Source organism: Eschrichtius robustus, chromosome 5, assembly GCF_028021215.1.
Source record: "Eschrichtius robustus isolate mEscRob2 chromosome 5, mEscRob2.pri, whole genome shotgun sequence".
In the NCBI taxonomy this organism is placed as follows: domain Eukaryota; kingdom Metazoa; phylum Chordata; class Mammalia; order Artiodactyla; family Eschrichtiidae; genus Eschrichtius; species Eschrichtius robustus.
The window spans coordinates 7844021-7863945 of NC_090828.1; the positions used below are offsets into that span (position 1 = coordinate 7844021).

Consider the following 19925-nt stretch of genomic DNA (forward strand, 5'->3'; position numbering starts at 1 on the left):
TCTACTGCTAATCTCTGGTAATCTGAGTTTCTTTTATTAGACAAGGCAGTTTCCTTTTTGATGGTGTCTTTGTAATAAAGGCTTTCAACCATTCTTGGCTCTCTGGTGAATAGCCTGTAGGTCAACATGGATCATATTTCAGAGTTAGGCACTCCTGGGTAGTGTGAGGAAAGTAGCAGGGGTAGAAACCCAAAGTCCTATGTAAGGGGGTATTTCGTGTGGAAGGCAATGACAGAGGTAAACTCAGCCATGAGGAAATAGGTAACTCACTCAACCTTCAAGCATTAAGGAAACATGACATCAAGTATATTCTGATTTAGGCCATTCATCTGGCCACTAATCTGGGAGAGGGTAACAGAAGGTATTTAAGATTTCTAAACATACTGAATTTTTCTTAAGTTAAAAATGTTTGTGCACTTATTCTCATTTAACTGTATTGTGACCCAAGAACATGATCTGTATTATACCAACGACTTTTTGAAATATGCTTAATGCTTTAATACAAAGTCAATTTTTATATATGTTTTCTCTTGAGAAACACTTGAGAACAGTGTAATCTTCATTTGTGGGTATTATACTTAGATAAGGTTATTAGAGCTAGCTTGCTAACCGTGCTGTTCAAATTTTCTGTAGTTTTACTTAATTTCTGGTCTGTTTGAACTATCATTTCCTGGGAAAGGCATATTAAATTAACCCACTATGATGATGAATTTATCAATTTCTCCTCATATTTCAGTCAACTGTTGTTTTAATATATATTTTGAAGCTATATTACTTGGTAATATGTTTAGACACTATCTTTTCTGATGAATTGATCCTTCTAATTATCATTTAGACTCTCTTTACATTTAGTAATGTTTTCTATCTTAAAAGCTATTTGTCAGACATTATAAAAAATATACTAGCTTTCCTTTGCTTAGTACATTACTGGTATAGCTTTTCCCACCTTTTTACATTTAATCTTTGCGTCTTCATGTTTTAAGTGTGTGGTTATAAACAGCATATAGCTAGATTTATCCAGTATAACAGTCTTTGTTTTTTAACTGCAGAGTTAAATGATGTGCTTATTAATTTTTTTTGGTACTTTAATATGTGCTTTTTATATGTCCTGTGCTCTCTACCACTTTGGAAGTTATTTACTGTATTTCTATTATTATTTAAAAGATATTTGAAACATTTATGGAACATGAACACTATAACATATATGATATAAAATACAAAATAACACAGAAACTGAATATTAAAAAGTGTACCTTTATATGTTCCCAATTCTGTTACAAAGTTAACAATAACATGCCAAATTTTTTTCGAACATTGATGATTTTTGGAAAAAGACCTTAATTTGACAATTAATAGCACTCTAACACTATAAAAATGAAAAGGAGATCTAAGAGCAATGTTTGATATTTTGTTTCTATTTTTTAAGATTTACATTTTGGCAGGGCCAGAAGTGGAAACAGGAACTTTTGTTATTCAAGTAAATGAATTATGTGTTTTACTATGACATGCATGAAAGGCATTACAGAGTTTGGTTATTTGTCTTGTGTGTTTCTTTGGGGGAGTAGAGGGAGCTTCTACCGCTACAGTTATAATAGATAACGCCCATATTTTGATTCAGTACTTGTACCCACAATTATGTTCTTGTAGCAAGTCATCTTCTCCCTTCCCCTTATCTCTGAACATTTTGTGAAGCTAATCTTTATAGGCTCAGTTTTTTAAACTTTCTCCCTTTTTATTATAAGCACTTAAAGCTATAAAATTTCCTCTAAGTATTGCTTTAGCTGCATCCTTGCATGTTTCATAACTTTTCTGTATGTTTACTTTTACTAGAACTTTTATCCTTGGCAAATCTTTAAGGCTTTGGTTAAGAGTTAATTCTTCTGGAAAGGATACGCTTATGATTCTGACTGGTTTCTAGAAACACTGTCCATTTGGTGCCACTTTAAACTAGATACCTGGCTTGGAATTTTATGGACCATGCAGGTAGTATTAATTCAGGTCCTGAGCAAACTTTCTGGGTCACTAGACATTAGAAGGTACCATTAGCTGCTTTGGCACATACCTCTTTCTTTGGTTATCTGCTCTTGTTTCATTCCTGGCTTCTAAGGGCTGGCAAGCCCTTTCTTGCCAGCTCAGCCATACATTTCTAAAAGACGCATCATTTTAAAGAGTATTATTGAAGAAGAGTTCTTCAGGCTACCCATTCTATGATATTACTGGAAATGTAAGTCCTATGCAAAATATAGTGTATATACACATTTGTGCATTTTTTTCTGAGGATAGACTGTGACTCTAAAGAGATTAAAACCACTACCATACGTTCTGTTTCAGCCTTATACAAACTAAAATAGCAAATTCTACCTGATGTTTTACAGATCTCCAGGCAAGAGGAAATTCTACAGATAACCATTTAAAATTGATTTCCAGTCTTAAACTATAATTCAGAAAGATATATGCATCCCAGTGTTCATTGCAGCACTATTTACAACAGCCAAGACACAGAAGCAACCTAAATATCCACAAACAGATCAATAAAGAAGATGTGGTACATATATACAATGGAATATTATTCAGCTATAAAAAAGAATGAAATAATGCCATTTGCAGCAACATGGATGGACCTAGAGATTATCATACTAAGTGAAGTAAGCCAGACAAAGACAAATATCATATGATATCACTTACATGTGGAACCTAAAAAAATAAAATAAAAAGATACAAGTGAACTTATTTACAGAACAGAAATAGACCCACAGACAAAGAAAACAAACTTATGGTTACCGAAGGGGAAAGGAGGGGCAGGGATAAATTAGGAAGTTGGGAGTAACACACACATACTACTATATATAAAATAGATAACCACCAGGGACCTGTACTCAATATTTTGTAATAACCTATAAGGGAAAATAATCTGAAAAAGAATATACACACATACACACACACATACACACACACGCACGCACGCACACACACATTCATGTATAACTGAATCACTATGCTGCACACCTAAAACTAATATGACATTATAAATCAACTATACTTCAATAAAATAAAATTAAATGAAATTTTTTAAAAAGTTGATTTCCATTCTCAAAATATCACCTGATTTCTAAATTCTGGAATTACCTTGGCATTACCTCCCTATACCAACCTAACCTCCAAACACTTCCAACAGAGGGTAATAAAAAACAAACTTTTTCCATTTCCGATGTCTCAACATGCTATTAATTAAGATCTATCCGCTAACAAAGGAATACTTGGATTTTTGTAATACCAACTTTCTATTTCTCCAAACTAACAGATGACCGTATTGCCACTGCAGATGTACTTGGTTGTTAAAAAGGCTTTTCTTAACTAGCAAGCCTGTTTGCCAAAATAATTAAAGGAAGAAAAGTTCTGGCTTTTGCATCATAAATTGGTTTTTTGTTGTTGTTGTTATTGCCCTTCACTATCATGTTAAGGTTCATTCAATAAGTAAATTTTATCAGAAAATTAGCACTCACTGAATCTGGAAATGGCAAGGATACAGACAGGAGGGAGGCGGATAAAAATGACAAATAAAACCAATAAACAACTTGCTGTGGAAGCCTGTAGGTATGCAGTGAGAAGAGTAGTGCAGGCTATACAAGAGACTCATGCAAGAAAATAATGGGGAAGAAGTGAGCCTCAGATATGCCAGCTCACAGAGCTGCAGGACCAGATGTCATGATCATAATATATAATTCAGTTATCTTACAGTATCACTGAGACATGAGGAAATGGACTGAAAACCATGATTGTGATGAGGGAAAGGTACACCTAATTCTAAAGAAATAGACATTGTAGGAGGGCATGTGGTGTAAGCTTATAGGTCAGCATAAAAGCCCATAAACAACCCACAAACTTAAGGGTCGAAGCACGGTGGAAATAAAAAGGGCAAGGTAAGAAACAGAAAAAGGAGTGAAACACTAAAAGTTTGTAACAAGATGCCTGGTTAGACCGATTAGATCAAGCGATTTTCAAATGCAGGGTACCGTGCATGACACTCAGGATATAGAGATGTCCAAGGACTGCCCTGCTTTTAAGAAACAAGCAAAAAGGAGAATTAAATCCACAAGCAATTATATTTATTGCTGCATTAGACACATGAAGAAAATATGCTGATAGGATAGGAACAGTTCATTCTGCCAGGAGGAAAGGAAAGCTCCGCAGAGGTTTCATCTTGCTGTTGAATGAAATTCTGACACAGAAGTAGGAAGGGAGGCCAGGCATTCTAACTGGAGGGCAAAGGGCAGGGTGAAGTGGATACGCAAAGCCTGGAGTGGCCAGACACCACTAGGGGCGCGCGCGGCATGTGTGTGTGTGTGTGTGTGTGTGTGTGTGCACGTGTGTGCGTGTGTGCGTGTGTGTATGTTGGGGGAAGTGGCATTGGGAGGTGGGGAAGGTGGAAAAGGGGGCTGGGGAACTAATCTTAAAGGACTTTGATAACAAAGCTCTGCTAAGAAATGTGGACCATTCTGTAGGTATGAGAAGATTTTCAAGTAGAAAAGTGACATGATCTGGTCTTTGTGTGTACATAAAAGAAAACTAACTGGGTAGCAAGGCAGAGGGCGCACGGCGGGGGAGGGGAGATTACTGACAAGGCCATGACAACAGTGCTGAGAGGAAGAGGAATCAAATGTGATTCCAGGATTCCCTTTTTTAAAAAAACTTTGGTTGACTAGGTGGTAGATGATGATGTCTTTATAAAAGTAGGGGACGGAGAAGAAACAGGTTCAGAGGGGAAGCAAGGTCCCAGCATCCCTGTCCTGGTGCCCACCATGTTCTCCCTCTCAGCAAACCCCCAAATCTGTATCATTGCAACTTCTGCTCCCACACCTAGAAGGCTAAAGAAAATCACCCAGGCTTGGTAGTATTCCAACTCAGCACACGTGAACAGTGTTTGGGAAGGCCTTGTATGATCGGTTTCCGGTCAGCTCCCCACCCAAGCCCTTTCACTATCCCCTGCTCCCCGTACACAGCCCCTTCCCCATCTGCCCTCAGCAGGAGGGCCGCTTCCTCTCACAGCTGAAGTGGGTATTATCCAGGGTTAATACTCAGCAGCGGCCCATTCCCTACGTCTTGCTTCTCTGCCTCAAGGGAAGAGGTGTTTACCCTCCATGTCTTGGCCTCACTTTCCACTTATACTCTGAATTCACTCCCACCTTCTTCTTCAAGACCTTGCAAAATCATCAGCTCCTCTCACTCCTATATTTTCAACTTCTCCTTCTCCAAGCTGTCCTGTCCTCCCTGCCACTCATAGGTTTCATAGCCAAGCTTCTTACGGAAAGCCACCTCCATTCCTGATTTCCACTCCCTTCTCCACCACCTGCAGTCTGGCTTCCCCTCCTCAAAGCCACTGACACTAGTCTCTCAAGGTCGTCAATGATCTCCTGGTTGCCAAACCCAAAGACTTCACAGTTCTCTCTTACCTGACTCTCCTACAGCCTTTATGGCTTTTCTGCATTTAGCCTGCTCTGCCTGCCCCCTCTCCCCTCTCTCTCCTTCGCCTCCAGGCTCCCTGGCCTCACCTCTCGGTTATTTTCTACATCTTCCCAGGGGCCCAGCCGGGGTCCTCTTCTCAGTCTGTGACTTCTCCTGGGCCACCTCTCCCAGGCCCATGTACTGATGACTCCCAAATCTCCATCTCCAGCCCTAACTCCTTTGACTTGTCTCCTTCATATTTCTACCTGGATGATTCTCAGGGACTGCAAACCCAACATGTGCTTATCTCTGAATGCACCACCTTCCCCCCGAAACCAGCTCTCCTCAATATTTCCTATTGAACGCCATTATGTTCTGCCTACTGCCCAAGCCAGAAACTTAGATGACATTCTAGATTCTTCTCCTACTGCCAATATCAAGTTTACTAACTTATTCACTCATTCAACAAACATTTCCAGGTGTGTCAACTATGTAACACACAGTACGCTGGGCACTGAGGGTTCAACAGTGAACAAAAGGACATCCCTTCTCCCGTAAAGCTTACCATCCAGGAGGACAGACCCACAAGAGTACCTTAAAGGGACTCGAGAAGCAGGGGGTGGTGGGCTGGGGAGAAGACTGTGGCAATAGGGGGGTCAGGAAGGGCCTCCTTGAGATGACATCTGTGTAGAACTTGGAGCAGTGAGGGATCTGGGAGAAGGGGGGTCCGGACAGAGGGAACAGAAAGTACAAAAGTGCTGAGGCAGGAGCAGCCTGGCATGTGAAGGACAGCACCACGGCCATGTTGGCTGGAGGAGGGCGGGTGAGACAGGGGCTGTGGGGAACAAGGCTGGAGAGGCAGTTAGAGACCGCAGTAGGAAGATCAGAAAAAACAAACAAACAAAAGAGACAGCAGTACGTCCCAGTAAGGACTTGGGTGTTTATCCTCGGCAGGACGAGAAGTCTTGGAGGACTAGAGCGGGGGAATGACCTGATCAGACCTACATTTTACAAGGACTGCCTTGGCTTCGATCCGTGGGAAGAAAAGGCCGACACGAGAGAGCGGGTAAGAGGCTCCTGCAGCGGCCCGGACCCCAAGTCCTGCCCCGATTTCCTGTCCCGGCTAGTGCCTCCCTCCAGTTCTGGCTCCTCAGCCTCTGCCTTGGTTGGGGCACTTGCTGCCTCTCAGAACTCAGACCATCTTAACACCACGCTCCATCCAGACTCCTCACTGCGGCCACAGAGATCTCTCCCACCTGCAAGTTGGAGCCTGACTCTCTCCTGCTTAAAGCTCTTTGCTTCCCATTACACTCAGGACAAGACTCCCACTGCGGAACGGAGCCTGCGAGCCCCTTTCTGGTCTGACCGCACAGGCTCCTCCCACCCCGTCTCGGTTCAGCCGCGATCACTTCCGCTTCCTTTCGGTGCCGAAGTCTTTGTACCACTGGGCCTCCACACACTCTGTTCCCTTAGCTTAAAACGTTCTTCCTCCCCACTGTGTGGCTCGCCCCTGTTTATTCTTCAAACTGAGGTTTAAATACTGCAGTCCGTACCCCCACACCCGCTCTCCATGAAGTCTAAACTTTCTAGCAGGGCCTACAAAAGAATTCATGATCTCCTCCCTGCTTTATCTACGACTACCACCCCACTTGAACCTCACGGCCCAGATATTTCAAGTTCTGTGTGGTTCCCTCCAAAATACCAGGTATCTGGCGTCCTGGGACTTTGCACACACTCTTCCCTATGCCCGGGAACCCCCTCTCCTCTCGGCAGCCTGTGGACACCACCAGAGACTGACTCACTGAGCGCCTGCTCTGAGCCTCACACTGACAGGGGGTGTACGGGGGGAGGATAGATAAGAAACAAGATAGTCAATAGCGCGTCAGTGGGTGATGAGTGATGAGGAAAAAAGTAAAGCAAGGATGGTGGAGAGCGGGTGGGAGGGGAAGAAATTAGAGGCAGAGTGACTAGGGAAGGCCTTACTGAGAGAGCGACCCACCTGATCTCCACTCAGCCACACGGCTCTCCAGGGAAAGAGCAATGCAGGCCAAGGGAACAGAGCGCAAAGGCTGAAGAGCACGGAAGGAAGGGGACTGGAGACTCCCATGAAGCGAGGGAGCAGAGAAGAAGAGTTAAAGAAGGCAACTAGAGAAAAGTAGTCCAAAAACTACAACCAAGAGTAAGTAGAGCCCCCTAAGTCCAAAGAAGAGTAGATGAAAAGCCAAACACTGCACACATGTTTGCTGAATTGAAGCCAGGGACAACCTGTGTCGCTGAACTTTCTGAAGCCACATAGCAGAGGGAGTAAGAAATAAATGGGAAGCAGGAAAGTAGCTGCAGCAAGTAGACTGCTCTTCAAGGTGTCCTGATGGACAAAGGAAGGTGTGAACACTCCTGAGGCCGTAGGGGGCTGAGGAAGGTCTTACAGGATGGAGACTTAAGTTTGTGAGAGGACGAAGCCAAACCAAAGGGAAACATAAAGGGGCTGGGGTGAATGCCTGGTGGGGTAAGATCTTCCCAGAGGTGAGAACAGAGGCCAGGAAGAGGGTTTGGCCTGGCTGCTGCGATTTGCTGGAACCTTGTACTCATAAGCTCCAGGACTCCCACCCATGCCCTCTTCCTTCCCAGGAGCAGATCCAGAGCCTTCATCTCTGCTCTTTGCTCATTAAAATTACTACCATCCATGCTATTGCTCAGGCTCTCCAGCCTAAGCCAGGGGAGCACAGTCTTTCCAGCTCCTACTTCCTCACTGCCTCCAAAGATGATCACTCGTGACAAGAACGCCCAGCAGGTGACACGTATAACCACACGGGGAAGTCCAGAGTTTAGGAATTCTATGAAATTCTTACAGACTTTCTCCTAGTCTCTTGTTCCTATTCCCTAAGTGAGAAGGGCTCCCAGGAACAGAGCTCCTTAGTCCATCCTCCTCAGGGAAGGGAAAGGGAAAGCCAGACAAGAGGCAAACCAGCAGGAAGACTGGCGCCCCCTACAGCAGTGCAGGTAGTGTGCATTCCCTTGGTCCCTCAGGCTGGATGATGACCTGAGCACTTCCTCATACCTGGACAGGAGGACAGATCCCTCCTTCTTTGAGTCGGATGGCTACCCTCTGTGGGGGTGGGAAAGACGAGCAGGTGGCTGAGCACAGGGGTGCGTTCCTTGGGTGGGATTTTCGTGGTTCAGAGGCGAAGGCAGCAAGGAGGAGAGACGGGCAAGAGGGATACGACTCTGGGTATCCAGCCCAGGCAATCCATCAAGACTTCTGCTAAGTTATCGTTAAGGTGTAAATTCCAATTTCCAAAAGGCCTCAAGGATGAATGGATTTGTTTATTTATTCTTCATTCATTCATCCGTTCACTCACTTTCCCCCAGCGGTTTTCAGTATACTCACAGAGCTGTATAACTCTGAGCTAGTAATTTCAGAACATTTTCATCACCCCCCCCCAAAGAAACCCCAAACCCAGACTAGCAGTAGTCTCCACTCCCCCTTTCTCCAATCCTTCATTTCTAAGGTCTGGCTAGGATAACCCTGCCATGTTCAATGGCAGAGCGCACCCATTACAGAACCAAACATTAGAGAAACAAGACGCCAGAGCAGCAGGGAACATCAATTTCCTGTAGGATCTGTTGGGAGCCTGAATCAACTAAAAGCTGAATAAAGGTCCTGACTTGTCTGACTGATAATTTCCTCTCTCAGAGACTAGAGCAAAGCAGTGATGCAGGTTTAATTGAACAGAACAGGTGGCTGGAACTGGCTGGGAGAGAGTCACCGTGCCCTGGCAGCCAGGGAGGAGAAGTCTGGATACAGGCAGCCATTTACCTCAGAGCTCATAAAGGCAGAAGTAACGCCATGACATGGGAAATGGGTTCAAACTTAATAAGCTACAGGACATAGAAAAATATACAGGATGCTTAACTGGGAAGCTGTAATTCAGATATACATGACAGCCATTATCTAGTATCTGAGGCGTTGTCACATGAGAGACAAGACTTATTCTATAGGCTCCCAAGGGGCATACATGGGACCAACGAGTGGAAAATTACAGGAAGACAGTGGTATTTCAGATCATTACAGGGAAGGACTTCCTGATAGTCATGCAATCTTAAGGCCAAATGGGCTGCCTGTAAGGTAGACAGTTAAAGTGCAACCTGGATATTCAGTAAGTAGATGCTGTAGAGGTAATCTGAAAACCAGAGGGTGATGTGACAACTGTGGCACTCCCACACTTGAGCGGTGAAGTCAACTGTGAGGTGTGTTGCAAAGGTCTGTTACAGTAATCGAACACTGGAGTGTGTGATTTACTGTCTTTAGGTTCTGGGTGATCATTATAACCAGTCTTACTCACTTGCATTATTAAATACCTTCTTGAGCTAAAGTGAAAGACTCCATGTTAAAGTTAGCGGGCTGGTTAATGCTCATGAGAATGTTGCCCTCAAGTGTGTTTATAGGCTGTAAGAGGTGAAAAATTACCGGGCTAGATGACTGGTAGAATCTCTTCCAAAGCTGCGATTCCTCAAGGATAGAGGGCACCCCCTCCTCAGGCTTCCAACCTAAACATGACCTACTGGGGAGCAGGTGTCACTGTGTTTCTGCAGAATTCACCTGCAGACTGTAATGTCTAAATCTCGCACCTATAGGAGATACTGGTAACAAGTCCTGGGGGTTCTGAACTCTACAGAAAGGGAGAGTAAGAGCTAAATAAATTACTTCTGTCTGTGCGTTTTATCTTCACAGAAGAGTCATTCAGATGATTTCAGTGGGACCAAAGGAAAGTTTAACCTTTATATTTTCTTTAAATAAAAATGGTTATAGATGACGTAAATATGCCCAGAAAACATTATTTGCTTTTTGAAACATTAAACTTTTTTTCCTCTATGCAAGAATTGACATGAACTGGTAACTACCAGAACCTGAACTCAGCCAGCCTCACCCCAATCCAAACTGGAATGACTTTCACTTTTCATCTCCCTGGATAAATGGCCTTGGCAGAAACAGCTGTCACAAAGGCCAGCTGTAGAAGTGCCACCATAAAAATGCTTGACTGCCCAACTCAGGCCTTTTCAGGCTCTTCCCCGACTCCTCTGCCATGTCCCTTTGCTGCTGCTCTGCCAAATGACCAGACGTTAATTACTCCCCTGGAATGCAAGAATAACTACGCAGATGGAAGGTATCTGATCACCTGGTACAGCGGCTACTGGGCAGCCTGTGATTTCTGGCACCTCATAATTTTTTTTTATTACAAAATTTTTTCATTATAAAGCTATTATTACCACATTGTAAAAATTTGGAAACTAGGGAAAAGAGAAAAATCACTTATGAACCCATCATCCTAATAAAATCACTGTTTGCATTTTGCTGAGTTATCTCCTCTTCTTCATGGCTCTCTGTGTATGATTAGATGGACTGCACACATTTAGCCTCCTCTGCAGAGCATTTGCAGCAGCTTATATAAACACATATCATCAGACACACAGCTCCATGTAGACATGCTCTCTCCGAAACCAGCTGGTCCTCCTGATTTCCCGATTTCTAACTTGTAGATGCCATCTCCTCGCCATCCAGGTTGAAACTTTTGCCCCGTCTTGGATTCCCCTCCCTCAACTCCAAATCCATTTCCATTGATTCTCTTCTGTCATCACCCCTTCTTCACAGCTGTCCTCCCCACCTCCATTAATAATAATGCCACCACCTCCAGTCTAGTTTCTTCTACCTACATCTCTAAACAATTTTAATGTTTCTCTGACTCATTTCTCTGCCTCTGCTTCCTCTCCTTTTCCTTCATCTTGCACTGCTAAACGATTTCCCTCATTATGAATGCTCTCCCTGAACAGCAGATTGAAAACAACTGGTTTTAGATTGTCTGACAAAGCATATTCTTTGGCTGGAAATTTATAAACATGTACAACTTGTCCCCAATCAATCCTTCCTGCTCCACCTTTTCCCTACACGAAGCCTCTGCTGGTAAGCTGGCACCCTAGACGTGACGCGTAGCATGTGGAGTGAGTGGGGCAAGGCACGTGCCTGCTCCCTGGTGTCCCTGCAAGGGGAATACCGTGTGGGCCAGCTGAGATGGGGTAACAGGGATTAGGCCTACCCTTCCACCAGTAACAACTATAGAAGTGGCCAAAATAAACGAAGCAACTGTTTCCAAGCATTAGGCTACAAACAGAGCAGGGCTATGAAGCTGGAGAGAAAGAAAATACAGGAAGTGAGGTCCAGTGTCACCTGGCTTTCTGCCGGGGGGGCACTTTTCAACTGGGGCTCAGGGAAGTGGATGTGAGAGTGATATGCCCAAGCCTTTCCATGCAGCACAGATTGCTCAGGATATAAGAAACCAACGTAGTATTTGCTTTTTAAAGTAGGCTGCTTAAACTTTAGATTTAAAAAATATATAATTCCTCTGAAATTTCCATGGGAACTTTTTTTCTCTCTTTATGCTTTATCTTCCTTTCAATTTTCTTTAGTTGAAAACACTGAGCACCATTGCCCACAGTTTCAAGGAAGACTCACTAAAAGGAGATGAAAGCATCTCTGGGCAGTGATGTTTTCTGTCTCTCAGCTTTGTATCTACTGAAGCTCACTGTCTTTTATGGAGAAGAGGCAACATGCTGAGCCCATGAAGTTCTGCATTAATGGAATATGTGAACATCTCTGCAGTGTCTGCCAAGACCAGGCCACTGGGCCACTAACACTGTGCAGGAGATTGAAGCCGCAAGACTGCATGCCATCATGGGCAAGCCATCAAAGGCCACGTGAGTGCCAAAGCCCTATCGGAGAATAACTAAAGCCACAGCAGTCACCAGACCCCACCCCAGTGAGGGGCAGGCAGCAGCTCCAGACTCTCAGCGGCTCATCTGGCGGGCCATTAGGAAGGCATGGCTAGGGTTTGCTCTTTTCATACCTCACACATTTTCCCCTCCCCCTATGATAGTTTTCAAAGACCAGTGGCATCAAAGCCCACTTTTTCCTTTCTGGCTCCATCCCAAAAGAATGTTGCAGGAGCCTCTAACAGCTGCCTTCTGCAACTTGCTGGACAGATGAAGACCTACGCGGGGCGGAGCAAGCTTCTCCAGCTCAGGCCTTGAGGGGCTTCCTCAGGGGAGGCGTTCCTGCCGCTTCTGCTGAGCACGTCTTTGGACAGCACCCCTTGAATCACCCCAGTGTGTCGTTCAATTCAGGTAAAAAAACTCTGTGCTTCTCCGAAGCAGAGCTTAGGGGCCTTCTTTAACACATTATGCCCTCACTGCAGCCTCCTGCAGGGCCAGGCCTGAAATTAGTTCTTCTGCCCGCGCTGCTGTCCCTTCTGAGGCCTGAGAAGGGTCCTAGCAAGAGGACATTTCTTATTCTCACTCTCACTGAAGTCAGTCGGCAGCACAATCTTTCGGTCACATACTGTGCAGGCTCAGGGGCCTACGGCAAGTTCAGGGAGTACCAGGCAGCCAGGCTGGCCACACAGGGGTGCACACTGCCTGCCACCTAGAGGGGGAGAGAAGCTTCCATCCTACCGTCAGCGATGGGCTTGCAGGAGAGGGCGTCGTCGAGGTCTCGGGCAGTTGATGGGTCGATGGTGAAGACACAGTCTTTTCTAGGGAAGATTGAAGACATAATTAGCAAGGCCACTAATAACGGAAACTTTACCCCACTGTAGTACAGCTTTAAAGAACAGCTCTTTTGCAAATATATAAATGGTAGACAAAGTGGGGAGTAACTTCCCTCTTGTCTCTCTAACAGGGGATCTTTAATAAAACGTAAACTGGGGGACGATAACAAGGCTCCGTACTGTCTCTGAGTGTCTTTCTCTTCCTCTCTGCTGACTGGCCCCTACTTCTCCTTGATCCTGAGTTAGAACAGGTGTGCGCAGGTGGAAGTGAGGCAGCTTCCATGAATGAGGCTTCCCAAGAAGTTACCTGACAAGAGGGGCAAGTCCCTTTGGCAAATTACTCTCCAACAGTCAGTTCTTTCTTCTGCCTCCCTCTTCCTCAGTGGCTGATGGGAACCTGTCCTTCAAGGATTATATGAGGATGATTTACTGCTCCTTCTCCTATCTTGCAAAAGTGGGGTGTGCCAAAGAATAAACCATCTGGCTTGTGACACAGGGGGATGGGACTCAAGAATAGGTTCTGCAGAAAACTCTGGGCCCATACAGTTAGCCATGATGCAATTCTACTTGGAAATGGCCCTAATCACAGTTTATTTCCATGAAATAATCATATACTTCATCCAAGCTCACATAATTAAGTACACCCTATGCCTATTTATCTCCACACAGTATTCCTATGCACATCTCATTCTTAATCTGTGAAGCCCCTGGACATTCTCATTTTGCTTTAGAATTTCCCAAATAACATGACCCACCCAACCTACCCATTCACACCATACAAATACCTAAGGTTTGGGCAGTTGGTCCTAAGTTCTCCACACCTCCTGCCCCGTCTCCCGAGGCACTGGCCTGGAAGTCAGGGTGTTCAGCAGGAACCAGCCTCCCTTCCCCATACACAGGCTCTCTAGTCAGCATTCCCTGCTCCCACTGGACTCTCCTCAAGTTCTTCCTCCATTCCCTCCAGTACTATCAGCCCCACTGCTGCCATTCCCCGGTCCCCTCCTGCCTCATCAACACTGATGATGGTGGACATCCTGGCAGTCACCACAGTTAGTTGGCTTTGTTCTTAAAGTCTTATTTCCTATGTTGCTCTTCTGCTCAAAACTTCCCCAAAGCCCTCAGAGGCTGCCCAGCGCTCTGGGTGCTGGGCTGCAAAGCTCTCGGGGCCTTCCTTTACCTGTCCCCTTACTGCTCCGTTCCCTCACTCCTGATAACCCTCACCAGCCCTCTCTGATCCTCCACACTGATCATCTCACCACCATAACACCTTGATTCTAAGACAGTATTAATTCTAGGACACACTATCAATTCAATAATAGCTTTTTGGGGAAACAAAAACCCCGACCACGTTAAATATATACGTTGATTTTAAAGTACTTTAGGATTTCAGAAATGTCAAGATGTTTTTTTAAAAAAGACTCTTAAATGGTAAGTGGATAAATGGATAACCAAACTATGGTACATCTACACCATGGAATACCACTGAGCAACAAAAAGGAACAAATTACTCATACACGCAACAACTTGGATGAATCTCAAAGGTATTATGTCAAGGAAGCCACTCTCACAAGCTTACACAGTCTATGATTCCATTTATATGACATTCTCAAAAAGACAAAATTATATAACAGAGACATAAGTGATTTTCAGGGCTTGGGGAAGGTAGGATTAGAAAGGGGTGCTTGTTCTGAGGGAATGGAGCTTTTCTGTATCTTGATTGTGGTGGTGGCTACATGAACCTATACGTGTCAACATTCATAGAACTGCACAACAAATAAAGGTCAATTTTACTGTTTATTAATTTAAATTTTTTTTTTTAATTTTAAATGTGATTTCTGAATCAAGGAAAGTAAAAAAAATTGTTAATAGAATTGATTGATGGGTAGTAGAATTATGGATTAATATTTTTCCTTTATACTTGTCCATATTTTTCAAATTTGCACTATGATTAAGTATCACTATTATAAGTGGAAAAAATTAACACTGTATAAAATCTCCTCCAATCAAAAAATAATCAGATACATTAATACTGCTTATAAGGATATTCAACAATCTTATAGACTCCTATTGCTTAATATAGTTAATAGCTTTAAAATGATGAATCTGGTAAAACTATCTACTCACTGGTACACTAAGAAAAGGGGAGAGGGAAAGGTGGGTGCCACTCAGGTGGAGGAACGAGAGCACTTAGAGCACAGTCCCAGGAAGAGTGCTTCATCAGAAGATCCACTCTTCTCACTAAACATCTCAAGAATAGGCACATACAGTGTGGGGAACATAAATGCTGAGGTCTCAGGAGGTAAAGAAATAATTTGTTTCACTATGTAAAAGAAACTGTAATTACACAAGAGTGCCAGAGGAAAAGAGAAACACCGATGTCCCCTGGAAAGCAAGCTCTTGGAGGGCTTTGTGTTACAGTGCTATGAACAGAGGTTGCAACTCACCAATGTTTGTTAAATGAATGAATGCATGCATGCTGACAGGAAGAGACAAGGAAGTGAAATTAATCCTGATACCATGGTAATGGGCTCTAAATTGGTGAGGATCTTGAACTTGATTCACAAGGTAAAGAAGGAACTGTCTGCTTCTTGTTCCTTTTTGTATCCCCCATAAAAGCCAGCAAAATGCACTGTATATCCTGAGTACTCAATAAATACCTGTTGAACTGAAACTGAAATGTTAGACTTGGTGGTGGGAAAGTTTGGGTTCTCCATCAACCATCATAATGACAACATAAGAAACTGAAAGAACGTTCCTCAAGTTAAAATAAAAAATACTCTTAGCTTGATGGGGGCCACGGTTTACTGGTTTACTTGGAGAGTTGACTGGGAAGTTATACTTTCTTAAAATCAAATGCCTCTGGGTGTTTTGAGACTTTTATTTCTATGAATGAATAATAATGCCCATTAAAACACTTCCAGCCTCAAATCAATTCAGCCATGTGTGACACAGTAAAACTTTAAGGCTTCAACTATTAGTTTGTAAATGTCATTTCTGAGAGGGCCCACACATCATTTCTGAGAAAAACCTTAGACTAGCCTGTAAGCACACAAACCAATCCTCTACTACACTTTTTTAAGAAAATCTGCTCTTAAGCCAGAAAAATAAAAGTCTAAATTAAAACAACTCTGGACATAAATCACAGCAAGATCTCTTTTGACCCACCTCCTAGAGTAATGGAAATAAAAACAAAAATAAACAAATGGTACTTAATTAAACTCAAAAGCTTTTGCACAGCAAAGGAAACTATAAACAAGACGAAAAGACAACCCTCAGAATGGGAGAAAATATTTGCAAACAAATCAACAGACAAAGGATTAATCTCCAAAATATATAAACAGCTCATGCAGCTCAATACTAAAAAAACAAACAACCCAATCAAAAAACGGGCAGAAGACCTAAATAGATATTTCTCCAAAGAAGACATACAGATGGCCAAGCAGCACATGAAAAGCTGCTCAACATCACTAATTATTAGAGAAATGCAAATCAAAACTACAATGAGGTATCACCTCACACCAGTCAGAATGGGCATCATCAGAAAATCTACAAACAAATGCTGGAGAGGGTGTGGAGAAAAGGGGACCCTCTTGCGCTGTTGGTGGGAATGTACATTGATACAGCCACTATGGAGAACAATATGGAGGTTCCTTAAAAAACTAAAAATAGAATTACCATATGACCCAGCAATCCCACTATTGGCCATATACCCAGAGAAAACCATAATTCAAAAAGACACATGCACCCCAATGTTCACTGCAGCACTATTTACAATAGCCAGCTCATGGAAGCAACCTAAATGCCCAAAGAAAGACGAACGGATAAAGAAGATGTGGTACATATATACAATGGAATATTACTCAGCAAGGAATGAAACTGGGTCATCTGTAGAGACGTGGATGGACCTAGAGACTGTCATACAGAATGAAGTAAGTCAGAAAGAGAAAAACAAATATCGTATATTAACGCATATATGTGTAATCTAGAAAAATGGTACAGATGAACTGGTTTGCAAGGCAGAAATAGAGACACAGATGTAGAGAATGTATGGACACCAAGTGGGGAAAGGCGGGGGGGTGGGATGAATTGGGAGATTGGGATTGACATATATACACTAATATGTATAAAATAGATAACTAGTAAGAACCTACTGTATAAAAATAAATAAAATAGGGCTTCCCTGGTGGCGCAGTGGTTAAGAATCCACCTGTCAATGCAGGGGACACGGGTTCGAGCCCTGGTCTGGGAAGATCCCACATGCCGCTGAGCAACTGGGCCCGTGAGCCACAATTACTGAGCCTGCGCGTCTGGAGCCTGTGCTCCGCAACAGGAGAGGCCGCGATAGTGAGAGGCCCACGCACCGCGATGAAGAGTGGCCCCCGCTTGCCACAACTAGAGAAAGCCCTCGCAGAGAAACGAAGACCCAACACAGCCATAAATAAATAAATAAATAAATTTTATAAATAAATAAATAAATAAAATTAAAAAAAATTAACCACCACACACAAAAAATAATTAAAAAATAAAAATAAAACAACTCTGAGGAATGGTACTCAGGAAAACTTGCTGGAAGACACACCATCCAAACATTATTTTTGATCAGGGGTCGGCAAACTACAGCTCACAGACCAAATTGGGCCTGCCACCTGTTTCTGAATGGTCTGCAAGCTAAGAATGGTTTTCGTCTTTTTAAATGATTGAAAAAAAATAATAATAAGAAGAAAAATATTATTTCATGACACGTGAAAATTATATGAAGTTCAAATTTCAGTATACATAAATGAAGCTCTATTGGAATCCAGTCATGCTTTTTGGATACAATGGCAGCCCTGAGGAGAGTAGTTCTGACAGGACTGTATGCTAAAATATCTATCTGACCCTTAGCAGAAAGTTTGCTGATCCCTGTTTTAGATCAGTGTTTCCCAGTAAGTGTTTTAATTTTTTTTAAAAGGTCTTGTGATTAAATCAGTTTGGTAAATGCTGAGCCAATTTCTTTTTCTTTTTTTTTTTAAATTAATTTACTTAATTTACTTTATTTTTAGCTGTGTTGAGTCTTCGTTGCTGCGCGCGGGCTTTCTCTAGTTGCGGCGAGTGGGGGCTACTCTTCGTGGTGGTGCGTGGGCTTCTCATTGCAGTGGCTTCTCTTGTTGCAGAGCTTGGGCTCTAGGTGAGCAGGCTTCAACAGTTGTGGCACGCAGGCTCAGGAGTTGTGGCTTGCGGGCTCTAGAGAGCAGGCTCAGTAGTTGTGGCGCACGGGCTTAGTTGCTCCGCAGCCTGTGGGATCTTCCCAGACCAGGGCTCGAACCCACGTTCCCTGCATTGGCAGGAGGATTCTTAACCTCTGCACCACCAGGGAAGTCCCAATTTTTTAATAGTAGGACTTCTCAGAGCCTTCAGTATGCTGGTATCGCATAGTTCTTGCCAGAACCATTTGATCTTGGCACTTTTTTGTGGCACAGAATCTCCCAGACACCTTTGAAAGGTGATAAACTAGACTGAAACACCCTGCACAGGCCTCCCGTGGAGTCCTTGTCACATGGGGCCTTACCACCAAGCCTACCCCATGGAATACTACAAGAAGTCAAACAAGTGGCTATGCTATTCGCTGCAGGGAAGCTGATGAGGGCCTTGCTCATTTGCTCACTCAGTGCCCCTTTTATGAGCGCTTACGGAGCAAGTTTATGCAGTGCAAGGACTCACTCTTCTTCTCTTGAGCTGATGGTTTGCTGGTACCTTACACACATGTGAATTTTATCCTTTTTTTTTTTTTTTTTTTTTGAATTTTATCCTTTTAAGTTTCCTTCTTTGCTTTGCCTGCTAGGAAACTCAGAAAAACACGTGTGATCTGTTTCCAGAGGATCTTATTTGTAGTTTGAACTTTGTGAACTAACCTTTATCCTGGGTGTACCTAATTTTCCTATTCGTATAATCCTTTTGCCCTGTAGCCGAATTTAAAAATTATTCATTGCATTATATGTTTATTTGCAAGTTGCCTTAAATCATTAAAAAAAACCAAACAACTAGGGTACAAAAACGTACACACATATATTGAGGAGTTACATTTCGGAATCATGTGTTGAGGGGATGCTGGAAGAAAGAGAGACATTCGGTATAGGCTTCTAAGAGAACTAACTTCTAGACAGAGTAAAACTTGGAGAGCTCCCAGCAAGTATCTGTACTGTAGCAGTGGGCTCCAAACTTGCTCTCTCGCTATGGAAAATTGGGAGAAGCAAGGGAACAGTGAGTGACCCTGACAAACCCCAGTCCTCAGTGCTGAGAGCCAGTGCTTTAATCTGTGGTCACCACCACAATTACGAATCGGCCACGATGTGGTGCAGGAGGGCTCCTCCTGGTTGTGGGCCGCAGCGGCTGCGGGCTGCTGGCCTCAGCACTTGGGAGCCCGGCCCCGCAGGGGCAGTGCTCCATGCAGCTGTTAAACTCCGTGAACATGCTTTTGGGATTTTACTGGCTCCTTTTCTGGAAGGCTTTGGTCTCACAACCTGCAGGGAGCAGCCTGGCCTGCCAGCTTTTAGAACCTGTGAGACCAAATATTTAAAGAGTTCCGCAACAATGGTTCGAAAGAAGCTAACCCTGACCCACGGAAGATAGAGTGCCAGGTGGGGGAGGGAAAGAATGAGGCTCCAGTGCATGAGGCTGCAGAATTCCAGTTCAGAGCAGCGTTATGTAACCAGAATTTCTGAAGGCACGTGACTGAAGGGCTTAGTCGAACTTTTTAAAGTGACAGAAAACCTCGAAGATTGTTTTACTCGAAGCCATTGGTCCGAGAAAAGAACACATGAAGAATAACTAAAAGCCTTCTATAATCCATTATGACCTGGCCAAGAATCCCAGGAAATAACAAAAGCATAGAAAGAACTTCTGTTC

General features: G+C 43.5%; 1 protein-coding gene across 7 annotated transcripts in view; it reads right to left on the reverse strand.

Annotated features, from left to right (window-relative positions):
- The window catches only part of DIS3L2 (DIS3 like 3'-5' exoribonuclease 2), a 389397-nt gene that overhangs the window by 133863 nt on the left and 235609 nt on the right, over positions 1-19925 (reverse strand). For all 7 annotated transcript variants that reach the window (XR_011074112.1, XM_068544210.1, XM_068544212.1 and 4 more), the window contains one exon: positions 12946-13025. Coding sequence is in view for 6 of the 7 variants with exons in the window: in XM_068544210.1 (XP_068400311.1) it covers positions 12946-13025 (80 nt within the window). In the remaining variant the exon portion in view is untranslated. The remainder of the gene's footprint in view (positions 1-12945; positions 13026-19925) is intronic.